This window comes from Rhipicephalus microplus, chromosome 6 (assembly GCF_043290135.1).
Source record: "Rhipicephalus microplus isolate Deutch F79 chromosome 6, USDA_Rmic, whole genome shotgun sequence".
NCBI lineage: Eukaryota > Metazoa > Arthropoda > Arachnida > Ixodida > Ixodidae > Rhipicephalus > Rhipicephalus microplus.
This window is the reverse complement of record NC_134705.1, coordinates 99,363,586-99,384,765: the sequence shown is the minus strand read 5'-3', so window position 1 is coordinate 99,384,765 and position 21,180 is coordinate 99,363,586. Positions and strand designations below refer to the sequence as shown.

Genomic DNA, 21,180 nt, shown 5'->3' with positions numbered 1-21,180 from the left:
AGCCAAAGTGCGCTCCGCGCTTTTTTTCGCATCAGAGTCGCCGAAGCATTTTTTGAGTTCTTCGGCGAAACGTTCCCACGTTGTTAATGAATCTTCGTGGTTTTCGTACCACATTAAGGTGGTTTGCGTGAGAAACAGGGCGACAGTCCCCAGTTGCTCGGTGGAATTCCAGCCGTTGTACCGGCTCACCCTTTCGTAGTGTGTCAGCCACGCATCCACATCTTCCTATGCTCTTCCCGCGAACGGGCGGGGTTCCATATAGCGATACCGAGGTGCAGCCGGCACTGGCCTTTGCGTGGTTGAGAAGCCGTGACCTTCGCTCTCGGCCATGACGGTTGTTGTTGGTGGCAGACCGGCAAGACGACGGCTCCGGCGAAGTTCAGACAGTTGTGACTCCGTGGTTCGTCGACGTGCTTTACCCCGCACCTCCACCACTCTGTTACGTTTCTAAATGGGTTTATTACGCTGTGGCGTACGGGGGGGCTTGATGGGGTCGTGCACCGGAGGCCTATCTCGCTAGCCTAACGTCCTCTTCTCTCCTCTGCATGTTCCCCGCTGGCCAGATCACTTCCTACCCATATCCTACCCAAATCACTTATGCAGTAACAATATTATTACAAAAGCTGTCTTGCTACGTGCTTTTTGCTCTACGTGCTACGAGCACGCTGAAGCTACACAGAATGAAAATTGGGCAAGAAGCCACGTTTGTTTGTACGTGCTTTCCATTAACAGAGAGACTTCGTTTTCTTTTTTACCATCAAAGTGTATCATGTTAAGTTTCAGCAAGACAGTAACGCATTTCCGTCCAGAAATCGATGTCGAAAAATTCTCACAATCAGATTAACGAGAATTGAACCCATGACCTCTCGGTCAGCGACAACACATGCCGGGCACTGTATGTGGTCTCAAAGCACGAGTTTGCAGAACCACAACAACGCCGCTCTGCAGATCTGCTGCCAAGCTCTGGGGAGATTGGAGATAGGCGCAGCAGAAGGCGCAGCGAATTCAGTGGTTTCAGCTACAACGAAAGCCCCTTTAGCATGCGCATTACGTGTTCTGAAGTCAGTGCGAAAATTTCGGCGCCGTGCTGTCACCCTGTGCCCTGAAACGAGACGCTGCTGTTCCCAGCTTCCTTTCGGCGAAGGCCAAAGCAACGCGACGGAATCATCGGCATGATCCGAGGTATCGTTGCGTGCCACGACAGTGCAGACCGTACCAAGGTACGCAATTCATCTGTAAAATTATTGATTGCCGGGCAAGTCACACGAGAGAGAAAGAAAACATGCTTGTCACCGCATTTAAAGCGATAAAGTAAATATAGCTCTTTTTTGCATTTTGTTTTGATTGTCTCAATTCAATGCTTAAAATCATTTGTGTCGAACCGAATTAGTACAATACGCAGCGCGTCTACGCAACAGCTGCAGTAATGATTGCTCGCTGCATCCTCGCATTGTGAAAGTCCAGTCACGGTTGTATGTTTAAACAGCTTTGTGTTTTGAGTCTTTGCGTTTGTGAGATGTAGTTGTCGTTGTTGGATGTTCATATTGGCATACGGCGTACCTCAATGAGCGTTGCGTTCTTTGTTGCTTTCAACTGAACTCCACACATTGTCATAGGTTCACCACCTGCAATTCACGCATCTGGAAGGCTACAGCAATGTGACGGAAGGATGGCCTACATATTGAGAAAACTTAGACATCGCTAAGCTGCTAATTCATTCTAATTTTTCTTTCATTAGAGCGGTATTGGATACAGTCCGGCCCCCTTCTGGCTACGCGCAATGCATGGTATTATGAGCCTTCGAATTTAACAATCCCTTTCTGGAAGCAGAGGTCCGACCACCTTAAAAAACCTCAGCACGAACTCCACCGCCGGTCTGAACGGTATCACCGACAAGACAATTCTCCACTTAGACGACGACCTTTTCACCATTCTCACCAAAGAAATCAATCGTATTTGGGACTCCAGGACTTTCCTTGTGGCTTGGAAAATTGCGTCGGTTATTATCATCCCTAAACCTGGTCGCAGTACCAGTCTTAGTAACTTAAGACTTATTTCATTGACGTCTTGCACAAGCAAAGTGACGGCCCATGTCATCAACAATTGCATATCAAAGCCTATAGAGAAACTAACCTGTTCCCGTACAATGTGATAGGTTTTTGGCCACACCTCTCCGTTTACTAAAGACGTCATGAAACTGCTGAAAGCATCACATCACAATCAGGAAACGAAAGGCTTTAGAGCCATTCTTGGTCTTGATCATGAAAAAGCATTAGACAATATCTCGCACTCCCACATATTGGCCTCCATCTCTTTCCTCAGCTTAGGGGCCCGCTTTCACAAGTTCACCAGCTTGTTCCTCATGAATCCAGCCAGGAGATCTCAAGCCTATGTTCTCGGTTTCTTTGGCACCCTGCAGGGCTGACTCGTCTCCCCCTGCTGTTTGCAATATGCGGCCTTGCTGCGAAGATCTCAAACAAAGAAGGCATCAAGTTCACCGTTTACGTATACTTTACAATATGGAGTGTCGTGCCTCGGAGGGCTCTGTGGAGAGCTATATTTAAGAGGCCATTGACTGTGTCGAAGTATACATGACGGAAATGGTCCTGAAGCTCTCGCCAATAAATTCCGAACTTCTCTTATATGAACTCACCAGAAGGGGACCCTAATGCCAGAACTGGTAACCACTGGCCGACATCAACGTTCGGCTGCACACGGCAACGGGGCAGCATATTGTGAGGGTGGACTTCATACGCGTTCTGGGCATGATCATCGAGGCCATTGAACAGGACAGCCGCACGATCGACCACCTGACTTCCAAGAGAGAAGTGGTCATCCAACTAATATTACGTGTTTTAGGAAGACGGAGTAGTTTTCAAGAGGACAACCTCCTCAGACTGCTCCATGCTTTCTGGATGAGCCACATAAGTTATGTTGCATTCATGCAGAGCTAGACAGTATCATGAAACAAGCGATTCGCGATAGTATTTCAGAGATACTTCTGAGTATCTGAGTTGCTGTATTGATACACTTTTCAAAAATGCACTTGTATCTGTGTAATGAAATACTTTTACGATGTATCGCTCTTATCGTGATACTATCCAAGACACGGGTGTCTCGTTACTTTTTCTTCGGAAATGAGCTGAGGCATGTTACAATGGGAAATTTATTTCTGCTGTGACCTTGGTATTCCGTGATAAGATATGCACCCACATTTATATGTTTCTGCTGAGGGCAAAAGTGAATCATATACCATCTTGACTGCGAGCTAGTCGCTTTGCTCTCCGCATCCCAATGTGTACCTTCAGGCATAAATGGAATGTGTTCAAAGGATCACGTGCTTAAGCTTTCCAACATTGTTATACTGCCATTTTGAATTCTAGCATTGATATTTTCATGTGAGGAACATTCTAGAGTGCACAATGAGCTCCAAATAACAGCGTCGTTCTCGAAATGTGTTCTTTTAGGCCCATTGAATGAGCAGTGCTGTTGGTTCTCTCGTTTTTTCCCTCTTTTTTTTGCGGCGCCCATTTGAAAACTTGAGGGCTTATCGTGGAAGCCAGGAACCAGCCGAAGAATTTGGTGTGTGGTGTCATGTGCCATATACTACAGTTCTTTCTCCAAAGCATTTCTGGACGACGCCAGCGTGACGACATGGCAATAGGAAGGGTTCTTCTTGCATTTCCTATCGTATTCCTTGTTTTGTTTGTTTTTCTTCTTGTTTTTTCTATGTTTACAGGAAACACTAAAGCTTCAATAGGGAGTAAGTGCTCGTCTTCATAATTTATGTGTTTCCCTCCTGGTTCGCGCTAGGCTACTTTATCAAAACTGGAAACCAACTAACTCAGACCACAAACTTGTGCTCATCTGCAGCGGTAAAGCGACTTTTCTCGTTCGCGAGTGTTGTGTTGAGGCTGAACCGACTATGTCTAGTTGATGGCCTATTTGAAAAGCTACTGCTGGTGAGGTGCACTTGACGCACCAAACGTTTCAACAAAACAGATTTATGTTAAATGAAAGGATACGTTTTCCCAATTTGTTTGTTTATGCTTCCAGTGCTTCGCGTGAAGTATGCTACTTCTAGCATAGCTAACGCTCTTGCCACAAAGTATCCCAATTTTTGTGAACAATGCGAGTGACTCTTGGTCTTAAATAGCATAAATATTTGCAACTATTATTTGTAAAAGTCTCGTTAGTGACAATTATGTGTACTGTAAGTGTCTTTATGATGCCTTAATGGCACTCATAGTAAGGTGTTGAAATAATGAATAAAATTACTGCAAGTTTGCATACACTGTGAATTTTAAGTGTTATGGCACACATAACAAAGGTCTGTATGCAGTTTGACCATCCCCGACTGGAAACCAACTAACTCAGGCCACAAACTTGTGCTCATCTGCAGCGGTAAAGCAACTTCTCTCGTTCGCGAGTGTTGTGTTGAGGCTGAACCAACTATGTCTAGATGATGGCATATTTGAGAAGCTACTGCTGCTGAGGTGCACCTGACGCACCAAACGTTTCAACAAAACAGATTAATGTTAAATGAAAGGACACGTTTTCTCAATTTGTTTGTTTATGGTTCCAGCGCTTCGCGTGAACTATGCTACTTCTAGCATAGCTAACGCTCTTGCCACCAAGTAACCCAATTTTGGGGTACAATGCGAGTGACTCTTGGTCATAAATATTATTCATATTTGCAACTGATATTTGCAAAAGTCTTGTTATTGACAATTTTGTGTACTGTAAGCCTCTTTGTGATGTCTTGATGGCACTCATAGTAAGGTGCTAATATAATGAATAAAATTACTGCAAGTTTCCATGCGCTGTGAATTTTAAGTGATATGGCACACATAACAAATGTCTGAATGCAGTTTGACCATCCCCGACATGCCCCGCAGCGGTGGTCTAGGGGCTAAGGTACTTGGCTGCTGACCAGCAGGTCACCGTTCCGTATACCGGCTGCGGCGCCTGCATTTCCGATGGACGCGGAAATGTTGTAGGCCCGTTGGCTCAGATTTGGGGGCACGTTAAAGAACCCCAGGTGGTGGAAATTTCCGGAGCCCTCCACTACAGCGTCTCTCATAATCATATGGTGGTTTTGGGACGTTAAACCCCACATATTGTTCGACTATCCCCGACACAGAGAAAAGTATTTCAATGTCTGTATTGCTGTATCTGTATTCTGGAACACTTGTTTTTTTTGGCCAAGTATCTCTGAAATATCTCGCTACGTCAATCACAAATGTAGCTCAGTATCTGTTTTTAGGCATCCAAGCCGTGCATTTTGATATCTGTAGTCCGGAATACTTATTCGTGTATCTCTTCCTCGTCTTGCATTCATGCACAGGTGGCAACTGCATGAAAGAAAGAAACTGAAGACACGCATAGAAAGAATCATCAAGAAAGTTCTTGCGCACAAGCACTGAAAACCGTATGAAACTTATACGCTTAAAGAATTCATCGAGGCTCTACAAACGGCACAGAGTAGCAGGCTTTCCGTCATATCAGCAAGGAAAAAATATTCTTGTTGACACTGAGTCAATGCCCTGACGCGGCAAGTGCAAAATACACCACTTGATGGATATATGCGCTCTCGCATCCAATTGTGTCCCGTCCTACAAATACTGCACTCACAATACAACGTGTGCAGGCGTGTCGCTGAAGCCTCATCTCTTGTCTCTCACGTTCACGACCACTCGTCTATTTTATGCTTTGTCAATTACGCCCAGTACAGGTTTTCCGCTCACTTTGCCGTAGTATTCGCAGATACTATGGGCCAGATTTCACCCACAGCGTCAGTTCGATGGCTTTCGCAGTAGCTCTTCTTGATCCACAGAGAACTGGTATTTATACGGACTTGAAATCTGCTGCTAGGGTCTTCGCTTCTGGTTCCGTGTGCAAAAATAATGTTAAAACTCTCGCTCACAAGGAACTTAACCCCTGCACTATCATTTCGCTCAATGCTCACCTTGGCTCGAAGGTAATGGGCCTTCGAAATGTCCATGAGCTAGCCCACTTCAAGGCGCTAGGTTTTACGAACCGCGCTGAGATTTGCGCGGCTCCAACAGAAGGATCAGCCTGTAGCCTCATTTTAGAGACATTTTGATCACTTTTAGTGAGATATTACTCACTAAATATTACTGAAGTCGTAGGTTTGTTCGAATTCCACACAAAAAGGTGTCTATACTACAGGCGATCTCTCTTCGCATGCTTTAGACGGGAACATACCTCGTTTTGGTTAAATATCCGACATTTCAGAGATTTGTCCGGACTGGCACAGTTGCAGTGATTTTAGATACATGCTTTGCAGGTGCTTCTCTTTAGAAGAAAAAAATATCAAGAATTTTCTGAAAACGCCTTTCATTTCATGCTCAAGTGCCCGGCTCTCATACAACAGCTCAAGGCTGTCCAGAAGGCCCAAGATGTGGCGGTGAGGCTAGGCCTCCTCGTTCCTGCGTGGGAGCGACCCGTGGTCTTACCCATATAAAACGGGGTGGTATTTTTAGCACTGCAATAAAGCTTTTGATTCTTCTTTCCAGTAGGATGGTATTTATTCGAGCCACTGAGTCTAATTTGGCACCTGATACATGAATCATCATTGTCACATTTCGAGATGTGCGGTCTTCTTTCACGAGCGTTGCGTGTGTGCGTGTTACTCTCCGTAGGGTGCTACGACTGTGCGTTGGCGTGTGCGCTCATCGCGCGACATCGTCACGCACCCATTACCACATCGTGCCGGAACATTGGCACCTCTTACGCTGAGCTGCATTCACGCAGCAGGCCCTGTGCACCTGTACAGTCGGCATTCTCATAAAATGGGAGTGCTAGCAGGACGAGAAAAAACAACACGGCGAGATGTTCAACTTTCTTCCTCAGTAGTTCAAGATAAGTCATCTGTCTTGCAGCTAAGTCACCGGGTGATGCTGCAGTAGTATAGACGACGTATCTCTAATCTTATGAGGTTTTAGGGCTATGACAGAATCGTATTTCTCTCTTTCTTTTTCCTAGGCACCGTGAATGTGCGTTCACAACAGCAACTCTAGCATCTCCTCATTAGACTTTGACTGATATGTGGAGTTTAACGTCTCAAAACCACCATATGATTATGACAGACGCCGTAGTGGAGGGCTCCGGAAATTTAGACCACCTGGGGTTCTTTAACCTGCACCAAAATTTCAGCACACGGGCCTACAACAATTCCGCCTCCAACTGAAGTGCAGCCATCGCAGCTGAGATTTGTACCCGTTACCTGCGAGTCAGCAGCCTAGGACATTGGCCAATAGACCACCACGGCGGGGCGTTCACAACAGTACGCATCTGCTACGGCCAACTTCAACATCAAAACAACAATCATAAGGTATTCATTTCTGGCAATGTAGAATGTCACTCGCGTGTGTGGCCTTTACTTGGCACTGCATATAGGCGAGTAGGTATATTTTACGTATCACAGAATGAAGCTTACCTAGACCTATCAGCCGCGCTAATGTCGTGGACTTCGTAGGTTCATTTCGCTTTTAGTAGGGCGTCATTGTCGTCTGCTCCACAACGTAAGCGTCATTAGTAAACTTTTATGCCTCGATTACGTTTGCACGTTTGCTTTTAAAAGTTACTGTCTAGGTAGGAGATCTTTGAAGCGGCGCATTGCGCAGCGCTGCGAGTGCAGTGCGATAGCCCTACGCATGCACGGAAGCGAGTGGCAGCGCGGCGGAGAGAAGGGAGAACGACCGACGTACGTCCCCTGTTTCCATTTCACTGCCACAAATGGCGTTGCACGTCAAGAATCGCAGTGCCACCAAGTGTTGCTATGGGATCCTATTGACTGTGCCATCGTCTGAAACTCTGGCGAATTTGAGAATGCAGCTTGTATAATTCTCACTTTCTTCTTACAGCGCTTTTTGTCGACGGCTTGGTGTCATGCGCTGTGAATATTAAAGAAAAGTACTGCATCAATCTTTGGTTTAGTAATGCCTCATGACCTCCGCAATGCGACATGGTTACGCAGCCGTTCCATTCGGGGCAGTTTCTGCAGAAGTAGAGCTTTGTGAGCGCCTAGACACACTGCGAACTTTTGAGTTTATCCTCGGTCGTACTGACAGAATCCATTCGCAATAAGAATGCTTTATGACGGACGCTTACCTCGTCTTTTTGTAAAGCATGTGCACGTTTCCCTGTTATCATCAATGGAAGAAATATCGCGGGCTTGATGCAGCGAAGCGTCGCGCCTCTCTAGTTTGGCCGCTGTGAGCGATAACTTTCTCACATGCCGTGATATGTCGATCTAAGCCCACGTTCTCGCTTTGTTAAGAGATGCTTTTGTGGCTTTCACATCATCGTTAACAAGAAAGTATTTCATGTTGGGGTCCACCAAGGCGTTACTGGCGTATTACTGTCATGAATATAATGTTGTTAAAAGTACACAAACACAATCAATGACACAATCTAGAACAAATGTTGCGTAAATTTAGATGACCAAGGAATGGAACCTATAAGCTCTGTCCACAGTGATGGTGTGTGCTTATTCGAGTGTGCTATAAACAAATTTGCCAAGGTTTCTTCAGACATGTATCTGACGCTCCTTCACCCTGCACTTCCCTGCTGTGTTTATGGGGCAGTGTCACCGCCTAAGCACACAGAAGTCAAGTACACATCATGGCAATACCATCGACAGAGAACGCTGCAATAGTCGCTGCCATACAGCGCTCCGATGCTAACATTCGAACAGACGCTAGCCTCAGAATGTCTTACCAACGCCGCCTAATTGGCGTTGGCCCTACTCTAAAGATAGTGTAGTTTGGCCTACGCAATCAGCTCCAACAGCGCTCACCTTCATGAGAAGTATTATACGTTTTCTTCCAAGCAGTAACCATGTGTTCGGAATTATGATAAGTTGGTTAAACAAGGTTTCTCTAAATAGTAGTAAACTATATTATCCTAAATAAAAGAATGTGATCGCCCCTGTACTCCTCTAAAAAACCGCCAGGCCTGCGTGGAGCGTCCTGCGCAGTGGCAGCAAAAGCTGAAACAGCAGCCTGTCAAAGCCTTTTTTAAAGCACTTGTTCGGTAACTGTTACAACCACACTTGTGGGAAACCCTCTACGCCATATATCATCCCATTTTTGTGTACTAGGCAGACATCCACTATGCAATCATTTGTCATTTTCTGAGGAGTGTGGTACCCGCTACACACTTGCGAAAAATATTGTAGCGACTTTTTGATGATTTTGCAGAGCACCTTGAACATCCCCCTGCGGCGCCTGCATTTTTGATGGACGTGAAAATACTGTAAGGCTGGCGTGATGAAATTCGGGTGCACGTTAAAGAACCCTAGCGGGAAAAATTTCCGAAGTCCTCCATTAAGGCGTCTCTTAATATCATATGGCGGTTTACCAATGTTAAACATCACATATCAATCAAACAATCAGTGACGGTAAAGAATTATGCCTTAAGCCCTAGTACTGTGTTGTATCATTCGATGACCCATGCGTTATGCAACTCACATTGTGTGACATCTGGTTGAGCCTTTGTAGTTTTAAAACGCTTAAATACTCTATTGACACAATTCATTTGCCAGCATCAAGTCCTCCTAGGGTCTATTTGAAGCTAAGGTGCAAGTGAGATGCACCTTCTTGCAGGTTACACTCGTTGATTGCTTACCAGAATTAAGTGTTTCATCAAACTTCTCCGAACGCCCATGCTTGTGGGGATTCATGCAGGAAGTTCACCTCACAATTCAGTTCCTTGAAGCTCGCTTTTCTGTAGAATACCTGTACACAGTATCGCGCAAGGTGCTGTATAAGGACCTATTGAGTACACTCTTCCCACCTTCATTGTACCGTTCACTGTACTCCAATCTTACAGGCCACGATGTGTTGAAGCGAGTGCGCAAAATGTACATTCCACCGAATTCAAAAACATTCTTCTATAAACTCCACTCTAAAACATTGGCGGTAAACACATGGTTGGAAAGAAAGGGTATTTTCATTCTGTCTGTTAACTGCCGTCTATATGAAGTGCCGGAAACGAACATTGCTTTGTTAGCTGCAAAGATGCCATACTGTTTTGGGATGTCCTTCAGCAAGCACTCCAAAAACGTTTCGTCATTAATTCTCACTCAATACATTATCTTCTACCAGCAGCGCTTGATGAAGTACCATATCATATGTTTTTCATCATAGGTATGCACAGCTCGTGGAAGACACGAATGCAAGACCGCAATGCAGAGCCCACTACCTCTTCAAGCGCACACTTCATTCAAATAGCTATCCACCTAAAAACATTTACGACGAGCTAGACTTTAGACCGGACTGGTACTCTGTCTTAGAGAACTGTTTGAGCTCACCCCTTTTTTGTTTGTATAACACGATGTGAAGAACTCTTCATGTGAGGAACTCACGCTGTGTTAGCCATTTAGTCTTTATGAGTAACGCTTGAACGCTTACTTTCGCAATTTGATTGTACTTTTGTTCGCTTGATTTTGTCTTTATTGCGCAAATACTTTAATAAATACCATAAAAAAATGCAGGATTGGCTCAGTGGTAGAACACTGAACTGGCACTGAGCGGACCCTGGTTCGAATCCCCTCATTTCCTTGGGTTTGGTATAGAAAGTTTTTTTTCGTATTTCACGCGATAATGGTCACGGACAATGGCAGCGGGGGCAGTGGTGGACAACTACGGCGCACGCCACGCTTGTTGTGATCTCACAACAGCTTTTTCTGTAAATTATCGTGACGTAATTGAGCTTACCGTCTTTCATGTGCAACAAATTTTTTGGACTTTTCTTGCCCCACACATTTGATAATTTACCGGTCAGGTTGTATGAATATCTGTGGAAAAGAAACGCCAAAACCTGAGTGCCTTGCTTCACATTCAATAAACAGGGCTCATGATACTTACTTTCTGTTGCTTATATTGTATTGAGTTTCCATTTGCACAGTATCATTCGTTATGTTTTTGATGAAGTCTCTTTTGCAAATAAAAGAATCATTCCAAGATGATAAATAAGTCCAAATACGATCTGATAGTTTCATGAACTATAAAGCAAACATAAAGACAGCATTATTAGTTGCTATTCACATGTTAAAATTGAGAATTCTTGGTTTTCGCCTTCAAGCAGCAGCGTAATTGGGTCTTGTGAGCATCGCCACCTGAATTGCCAGCTTACTTCGGTTTTAGGTGAATGCTTCAACCATGTCGTAGGAAAACGAGTGAATGTTCCCGTAACATTGGCCATTTCAAAATATATATGACAGCCTAGTCTGAGCAGAATTACGAAATGCCCACTACATATTAGTTATTTCTCTTGCGAGTAAGCGTAGGGCACACTTCACGCCCATTAAGCAACGTGCAAACCTGCGAAGCTCTTTCTTTTGGTGTACTTTGGGTTCTGCTACTGACAAATATTCAGTGCGTCAGCACGTTTTCTAATCGGTGGGTCTTAAAGCACCTACTTATTGCTGTACTCACGCATGGTAATGCCTGGTGCGATTCTACGCTTCTGCACGCAATATTGATGCGTCGAGGAGCCTGCTGCACTCCAAAACATCCATATAATGCTTTTTTTTCTAAGGCTGTTTTAACAAATTGCATGGTTGAGTGACAGAACACCTGATTGACACGGGGAAGCCTTACGCAGACTGTGAAATTACAAATATGTGTTTTATTTGTATCTTTCTCAGTTTTTCAATCAAGGATGAGGTGATGACCTCTTGCTCACAACCAACCACGCCAACGTCAACATTTCTGTGGAGCCAGCTCTACAGCGCTGTCGCTTTAAAACTATTTGAATGTTTCACGTGAATATTATATGTGGGGTTGAGTGGTTAGCCCCGGCAGTGAGTACATTGAAAAGCAAAATAAGGCAGATTGCAGCGCTTTGGAGCCCACTTGTTATGAATTGGGCATCTGGAATTTAAATATTTCAGGGTGATAACATAGGACAGGTGCGTTTAAACAAAATATAGTATTGTTTAGTTTACTACACTCAATTACCCCTTTTCAGCAATACACTTTGAGAAATAGTTGGGAATAAATTAAGATCGTCCTTTCCAGCAGGTTTCAAATTTTCGTGCCGCCTGACCAATCTTCTCTGCCATAGGCTGGAAAAAACCATAGCCCGTCCTTGATTCCGCTTATATTGGCAACGTCTCACAAATCATTTATACGTCATAGGCGCGTAGGCAACAACCAATCAGGGCATCCCCAATATGAGCACATTCCATAGCCATAGAGTTTCCTAAACTTAACTAAAGGAGAAGATGGCGCAGGGATCTTTCAGCTATCATAGTATTGATGGACAGTAGACAAATATACCTAGTATTCGTGCTTCCAGGCTTCGAACAAACTCGTGGCTTTGTTCATAGCTGTTTTTTTAATGAAAAAAAAACAACGAACCATTGTGAGCATAACGGGCCGGTTTGAAAAGATGAGGCTGAAGGTTTAGATTAGTTAAGTGCAACAGCTTAACATTCGCAGATTTTTGTTTCGTGACAAAATACTCTAAACCAGGCGATGCAAATGGAGCCGAAAGTAAGAACATTAGACTAAGCCATGTACCAGCCATCATTTCCATGCTCACTGAAGCAACCTGCGCTGCAGCTCCTAAAGACTCCAGAATTAGGTCTAGTGTATGGCTATAGAAAACTCTATGGTCATTGCAGCGTGCGCAGAAAAGACAGTGTGAAAACCAACTCCCCTCCCCTCCCTTTCATCGCCCCGCTTCTTTATCTTGGAGACTTTTGTTCGGGTAGTACTGCTTCACATGGTAGTCTGCCGCTCCATAAAACAGCAGAGAGCAGCACAAGAAAATGAAAATGCGGACCAATGCGCATTTTCGTTGGGCAAAGTACCAATCTACGAGCCCAGTTGCACTTAAAGTAACCCACGGACAAGCTGTAATCACAGCGTACGCAAAAATAGGATTGTTCAGGCAAAGAAAACAGGCGGAGAGCCTGCAAACGAAGAGCCTGCACTGCGCGCAACGCTGTAATATTCGAAAACTGTGCTCCCCGCGGACAGTTTCACGAGATAGAAAAATTATTTGTGGGGTGTAAATAAGAAGACGGAGCCTGTTTTTACCGGCCCTAAGCGCATTTTAGAAGCTGCTGTACTAATATCCCAATATCGTGAAATAAAAATTTTAGTTACCCCTATTCTCTTTATACAATTGGAGTAGTTACCTGAATAAATATAACGTTAGAAGTGCCCTAATAGGCCAAAACGTAATTTTTAAATAACTAAGTAAATTGCTCAAATATGCCCCGCCGCAGTGTTCCAGTTGCTAAGGCACTCGGCTGCTGACCCGCAGGTCACGGGATCGAATCCCGGCTGCATTTCCGATGAAGGCGGAAATATTGTAGGCCCGTGTGCTAAGAATTGGGTGCGCGTTAAAGAACCCCAGGTGGTCGAAATTTCCGGAGCCCTCCACTACGGCGTCTCTCATAATCATATGGTGGTTTTGGGACGTTAAACCCCGCTTATCAATCAATCAATCAATCAATGTGCTCAAATATTGCCATATGTATGCACACAGAAAAAATGCAACATTCTGATAACACACACACACACATATATATATACATATATATATATATATATATATATATATATATAGTCTAGTAGATCCTCCGTGAGCGGTCACAACGTGGTTTATTTCGACGTTTTGGCCTAGAGTCTGGCCTTCATCAGGAATAAAGATACAGTTTGTCGGTGCTCAGCTTTATACAATCTCAAATCAGGGGGCAAGGAAAGAGAAAAAAAAAGGAAAGAAAAAAAAGAAAAGAAAAGGAAAGAAAAAAAAGAAAAAAGAGAAAAATAATATACGATGGACGCCCCTCGGGTGCCCCCCTTCCACTTTTCCCTCCACTTCCCCCCCATCTCTCTCCCCCCTCTCCCCTTCACCTTTCTGATGTCAGCGGTCTGTGTATGTTTCCGTTCACTAACGCATTCCTCCCGATCAGACGGCCCCTCCTGGCACTGGCGGTTCGGTGTGGGGTAAAAAAGAGCTTTTCAGGAAGTCCTAAGCCTTTAACTACTCAGGGTTCTGTAAATAATTCGTCGTAGAAGGACGGGGGCCGCGTATTGTGGCAGAGGCTGGTCAGCGGGTATTTTAGGAAGTTCTAAGCCTTTAACTACTCCGCGCCCTGTCAACATTTCGTCGTAAAAATAGGGGTGCCCCGTATTGCGGTAGGCTGTGCAAGCGCGTGCAATGCGAATTCCTGGCCCGCTTCTAAATTACGCGTGTCGTGGGGGCCTCCTAGCTGTGCACATGGTTGCTGCTGGGCATGTCGTGCATGGCACAATTGATTGGGTAGTAAAATAGAACAAATCAGACGACAGCTGCACTTAGGAAGAGTAGTTACACTTGGAATTGTTTTAGGTTGTCCAGTGCCCTTCGCAGCTGCAGTGACGTGAACTCAGTTACTATTTTCATTGTTGCCGTTATTGTTTTCTAATGCTTTAATTGCTGCAAGTGTACCAGGATTCTCAATTATTCCTCTATCGAGGGTGTTAAATCGGTGGATAAGGTATGACTCTCGTTGTTCACGTTCTCGATTTGATTTAAATCCCGTCTCTAAGAGCGTTACTGATAGTTTGTCGAATGCATGGTCGGGAAGATTGAGATGTTTTGATAGAGGTAGACTTGGGGCTGATTTCGCATGGGCTCTGTGATTATTGAAGCGAATCCTAAATGGTGTTTCTGTTTGTCCGATGTACTGCATACTATACACGTTGCATTCGAGTAGGTACACCACATTAGAGGAATCGCATGTTAGGTTTCCTCGTATATTAATCGAAAACTTGGATTGCGTGCTGGTTGCTTTGTCTGTTTCTCGCATCGCCTTACATACAAGACATCGTGGCTTTAAGCAAGGGCGGCATGAATTATTGGGTGGTGATGTGTTAATTTGGGAGTGGACAAGGGTGTCTTTGAGGTTACGTGGTCGTCGGTAAACGACGCCTGGAGCGGATGGGAATGCGCGTTTCAGACGTTCACTTTGTTCCAGAATGTTGTAATGTCGTTTAAGGATTTTGTTTACATTGGGGAAGTTTGTGCTGTAAGTCAAGCAGAGGTTTGTTCGTTGTGGGTCTTCTCGTGGTGGTCGCTTCATAAGTAAGTCATCACGCTTTAGTTTTTCGCTTTTTGAACAGCGTCATTAATTACATGTGGGGGGTATTTTTGTTGCTCGAGCATAAGTTTTAGCCTCTGTGAGCTCGTGTCAAAGTCAGCGTCTCTAGAGCAGATTCTCTTAAACCGGTGAGCCTGGCTGTATGGAATACTGTTTTTACAGTGGCGTGGGTGATCGCTTTGGTAATGAAGGTATTGTTGTCGATCCGTTGGCTTGCGATATAGGGTTGTAGAGAGCTTCTCTTCTTCTATCGTTATGGTAACATCAAGAAAATTTACGGTAACTTGCGAGTATGTGTGTGTGAAGTGTATGTTCGGATGTACAGCATTGTAAGTGTCTATAAAGCTGAGAAGTTCGTCCTCGCTGTGGGTCCAAATAAGAAAGATGTCGTCTATGTATCTTCTGTATAACATTGGTTAAAGGAACTTTGTGCAAGAAATTCAGATTCTAGCTTTCCCATAAATATGTTGGCATATATAGGTGCCATTTTGGTGCCCATAGCGGTCCCGCTGATTTGTCGAAAATACTCTTGGTTAAACTCGAATGAATTTAATTCGAGGACCATCCTCGTCAATGTTGCAATGGCAGAGAAATCTGGGGTGTTAGATTGTCTATGGTTTGTGTACATGTTTTGTAATGCAGCTATGCCGTCATCGTGAGGAATATTTGTATATAAAGAAGAGACATCAAGAGTAACCAAGTACGAGTTTTTCGGCACACAGATACCCGCAATGTCTCGAAGAAAATGTGTGGTGTCTTTTATGTACGACGCGAGGGTGCATGGAATGTGGCTTATTAGTTTGTCCACGTACCCTGATATGGGTTCAGTTATTGTACCGATGCCTGATATGATTGGTCGACCTGGGTTACCGGGTTTATGAATTTTTGGGAGGATGTAGAAGCGACCTGGACGAGGGTATGCTGCTTGCATCAGTTTGTGGTCAGTGTTGGTTATCTTTTCTGCGTCCAACAGTTTCTTTAGTTCTGTTGATACGATACGTTTGTATTCGTCTGTCGGATCACCTGGGAGGCGTTCGTAAAATCTTGAGTCGTCTAGTTGGCGGTATGCTTCTTGTAGGTAGTTGGTTGTATTAAGGACTACAATTGATCCTCCTTTGTCAGCGGGTTTTATTGTTATGTCTGTCCTAGATGCCAAATTTTTCATACTTATTTTTTCAGATTTGGTCAAGTTTTCTCGGTTTCCTTTCTGTCTGTGGTATTCGTGTACTATATCTTTCTGTACTGCGGTGATATAAAGGTCCAAGCACTTGTCTCGATTACTGTTCGGTGTCCAATCATTTCATTTACGGCGGTGAATTGTTTCATGGTTAGAAGGCCTATCCAAGAAATATTCGCGCAACCTTAAGCTTCGAGCGAAGCTCTCGAGGTCTCGGAGTAAGTGGAATTCATCGAAAAATTTTGTGGTCGGGCAGAAGCTTAGTCCCTTAGATAGCAGTTTTACTTCGTCAGGTGACAAGCTCGTGTCCGATAAGTTTACAACCACAGTGTCACACGGTGTGTTCCTAGATGGGTGCTCGTTTGTACCATTAGTGTTTTCCTGGGTGGTGGTGTTGTAATGATAAGGCACTGTATCAGGGAACGCGGGTTTGGGCACATGGTCTCTTTCGAGTTTATGAATTTTTGTGGTCCTGATGGCTTGGTATTTATTCTGCTCAAATTCTGTTAATCGCGTGATTTCTTCGTTCGATAAAGTGTTGTGGCGGAGAATGGTGTTGGTCATAGCGACCAGTTTCTTTACCTGCTTGTCACTATGATTAAGAGCAATTTCTGTTAATTTAAGAGATGCCTCAAGGAGGACGTTTTTCCATGTTATTTGGTCGTGTTTATCTAGATTTGTAGCGGCTGGTGTGAGGGAGAGTGTCATACCCTTGGGGGCTATTCTAGCACGAAGGTACACTTGCAATGTTGATTTATGCATTTCATGTCTAATTCGCTTGTCAGCAAGTTTTCGTACTTTAAGGAAAGTGGCACTGCAACTGGGAAGTGATGAGCTGGACTTACATTTCAGAAGTCAATCTTCTTTTGGGTGCGGGGATGGCACTGATGAGGTGCGCAGGTTGTAGTTATGTCCGGCAGGCCTTCGTCGTTGTGGGGAGAATTTCGGCGTTGGGCTCCCGGCGAACGTGTTCGTTGGCAGTTCCGGGGTCCGTAATAGGGGGACGCGGTTCCGTAGTTCGGCAGGCTTCCCTTTGAGGAGTGGTGTAGTGGTGCTGTCGTGTAGTGCTTCTGGTCTCGACATCCGCAATGGAGGGACGCGTGTAGACTTCCCCCCTAGTAGTGGTGCGCTGTTGATGATGGTGAGGGGGTGCTTGAGGCTCGCGGGAGTCACAGTTTCGTTGATCGTCGGGAACTCATCTGTGGTGTTGGGTGGGTGTGGGGTTCCTGGTGTATGTTGATATGCAGAAGTCTTCTCATGGGTGTCTTGTTGTGTTGAACGTATAATCACGGGAGCTGCTGGTTGAGTCGACCACCCCGTTGTAGCTTCAAGATCTCCACGACCGAGTGCTTTCTTGAGGGTTTCGGCAATCAAAGCGACACCCATAAAACTCGGATGAAGCCCATCCGCAGCAAGAAAGCGTCTTGGTGGCAACTGCTCGAATTGGTAGTCAATGTATGACACCTTGCTTGGTCTTCGGCAGTAGGCCTTGACGGTCTCGTTGAATTGGCGAGCGTCCCGGTTGAAGCGGTGCACAAATTGTTCGTTTGATCGTGGCAGGTGTAGGTTGAGGTACCGGGGCAGCACGCATGAAACAACGAGCCTTTTGAGTTCCTGGCGTGTCCGAAGCGTGTTGTTCACTTGGCGGCGAAGGCGGCGTAGCGATTCGTCTAGTCCGTACGACGCCAGCTCGCTCGTACCGACGTGAAAAACGAGCGTGGTCACAGATCGTGGTATGCCAGCAAGCTCTTTCTCGATGTCGAATGTAGAGGCTCCGCGGATGGAAATGATTGCAGGTGTCGTCTTCTCATGTGGGTTGAAATGCCGATGTAAATACCTTGTTTGCGAGTTTCCGATGATGGCTGTAGTTGGTGCATGTTTAGGTAAATTCCGTGAGACCTGCTAATTTAGAAGCGGGCCAGGAATTCGCATTGCACGCGCTTGCACAGCCTACCGCAATACGGGGCACCCCTATTTTTACGACGAAATGTTGACAGGGCGCGGAGTAGTTAAAGGCTTAGAACTTCCTAAAATACGCGCTGACCAGCCTCTGCCACAATACGCGGCCCCCGTCCTTCTACGACGAATTGTGTACGGGACCCTGAGTAGTTAAAGGCTTAGGACTTCCTGAAAAGCTCTTTTTTACCCCACACCGAACCGCCAGTGCCAGGAGGGGCCGTCTGATCGGGAGGAATTCGCTAGTGAACGGAAACATACACAGACCGCTGACATCAGAAAGGTGAAGGGGAGAGGGGGGAGAGAGATGAGGGGAAGTGGAGGGAAAAGTGGAAGGGGGGCACCCGAGGGGCGTCCATCGTATATTATTTTTCTCTTTTTTCTTTTTTTTCTTTCCTTTTCTTTCCTTTTTTTTTTCTTTCCTTTTTTTTCTCTTTCCTTGCCCTCTGATTTGAGATTGTATAAAGCTGAGCACCGACAAACTGTATCTTTATTCCTGATGAAGGCCAAACTCTAGGCCGAAACGTCGAAATAAACCACGTTGTGACCGCTCACGGAGGATCTACTAGACTATATGCAACGCTACGGCCACTCAACCACCATGCCTGCGTATACATATATATATATATATATATATATATATATATATATACTAAAAACAACAGTGATGCTGGGTCCGCGAAAGATTATCCGTATAGGGAAGAAGACGCACGTACGAAATGATTTTATTGACGTTTCGGCCGTGGGTCCGGCCTTCATCAGCAATGATGATGAAGGCTGGACCCACGGCCCAAACGTCAATAAAATCACTTCGTACGTGCGTCTTCTTCCCTATTTATTTATTTATTTAATAATACTGTCAACCCTCCAAGAGGGTCATAACAGAGAGGACAATACAATTACATACATAAAAAATGTACAAGGTACATAAAGTTGCGTAACACTCGGCACTTTACAATGAAAACAGGTATTTCATTAATACAATTCAGAATACAAAATAACAATTCAAAATTCACTGACATATTCCAAAATAATGGACATGAGGTCGCTTACATCAAACTCAACAATCTCGTAAGTGTGCCTCTACAGCATTTTCGAAGTCGGTGACATTGTTTAAAACAACAATTGCGTTTGGTAGTTTGTTCCACATTTCTACGACATCCGGGAAGAAAGAATATCGAAACATGTCAGTATTTGTTTGGTATGGTTTTATGACGCAATCGTGGTTAGTTCGGGGATTTATTTTGCCTGGGGGGTGTAAATATTTGAACTTATCAATCTTAAGTTGCTCGTGAATTATTTGGAAGAATACCTTCAGCCTATATTTTTTTCTCCGCAGTTCAAGAGTATCTAAGTTGCATCTCTGTAACATCAGCGTGACCGATTCCTTTCTTCGGTATGTTGAACAAATAAAACGCGCCGCCAGTCTTTGTATTCTTTCCAGCTTCTTCTTAAGGGTCGCTTGATGGGGACTCCAAACAACGGCTGAGTATTCTAGTATCGTCCTAATGAAGGTGGTGTATGCAATATGTTTTACGTCACGCGATGCATGTTCCAGTTTTTTCCTCAATATGTACAACTTTTGATAGGCTATCGTGCAAACGTTATCTATATGTTCAGTCCATAACAATTTTCGCGTAATTGTTACCCCGAGATACTTGAACTGTTGCGCATGCACCAACAAGTGTCCACCAATGCTGTACGGAAAGGAATGGATAGTTTTCCTTTTACTGATGTGTGTATATGTAGATTTAGAATAATTTATTGACATTTTCCATTTCCTACACCAATTATCTAACTTTTTCAAACAATTCTGAACTTTCAATTGGTCATCTAACTTGGTAATTGTGGCGTAGATTAGGCAGTCGTCTGCAAAAAGTTTAACTTGGACACCCTCTTCTGCCGCCACACTACTGATGTCATTGATATAGAGGAGAAACAATAGTGGTCCCAATACTGAGCCTTGGGGCACCCCTGAAAGTACAGCTAAAGGATCTGATACATGGCCATCCAGTTTTACTACCTGCGTACGGTTTGTTAAATATGCTTCAATCCATTTTATTACGAGCTCATTTATTCCTGCATTACGTAATTTGAAGATTAATTGGACATGGGGTACTTTATCGAACGCCTTCGCAAAATCCACGCAACCACATCAACCTGTTGTCTTATATCTACAGCAGCCGCAAAATCATGGATTGTTTCTATTAACTGTGTCACGGTTGATAACCCGGTCCTGAAGCCATGTTGATAAGGATACAGCAAAGTGTTCTGATCTAGGAACCTGAGTATATGTTTTGCTATTATATGTTCGAACAGTTTGCAGGTAACTGAAGTAAGTGACACTGGACGGTAATTTGTATCCTATACGGATATATATATATAAATATATATATATATATATATATATATATATATATATATATATATATATATATATATATATATATATATATATATATATGTATATATATATCAGATATGGCACAACGGGAGCGTTGTCAACAAGGATAAATATATTTATTTCCCAACAGTTTCGGGAGGGGTCCTCCCTTCATCAGGGGATGAATGTAACTGTTTAACTCATCCCCTGATGAAGGGAGGACCCCTCCCGAAACTGTTGGGAAATAAATATATTTATCCTTGTTGACAATTTTACCGTTGTGCCATATCTGATATATATATATATATATATATATATATATATATATATATATATATATATGTATATATATATAGTGTAAGCACGATCGAAGCACTTCTTAGTTCTCACTTGTACATGCTCATCATCATAGTTCCTTCGCAACGGTGTTCTGAGCCGAGGGACACATCGAGGAATAAGCATTTCTGGTCACTCTGCCTGGCGTAGGCTTCCTGTATTTTTCAGAGTGGTGAAGGTGGGTCAAGATCCCATCTTAAT

General features: G+C 44.2%; 1 protein-coding gene across 1 annotated transcript in view; it reads right to left on the bottom strand.

Annotated features, from left to right (window-relative positions):
- LOC142764836 (uncharacterized) overlaps window positions 1-21,180 on the bottom strand; it is an 82,787-nt gene that overhangs the window by 39,262 nt on the left and 22,345 nt on the right. Inside the window, exons 2-3 of the mRNA XM_075865370.1 lie at window positions 10,896-11,032; window positions 10,746-10,825 (exon numbers count right to left, since the gene is read on the bottom strand). Coding sequence (XP_075721485.1) covers window positions 10,746-10,825; window positions 10,896-11,032 — 217 coding nt within the window. The remainder of the gene's footprint in view (window positions 1-10,745; window positions 10,826-10,895; window positions 11,033-21,180) is intronic.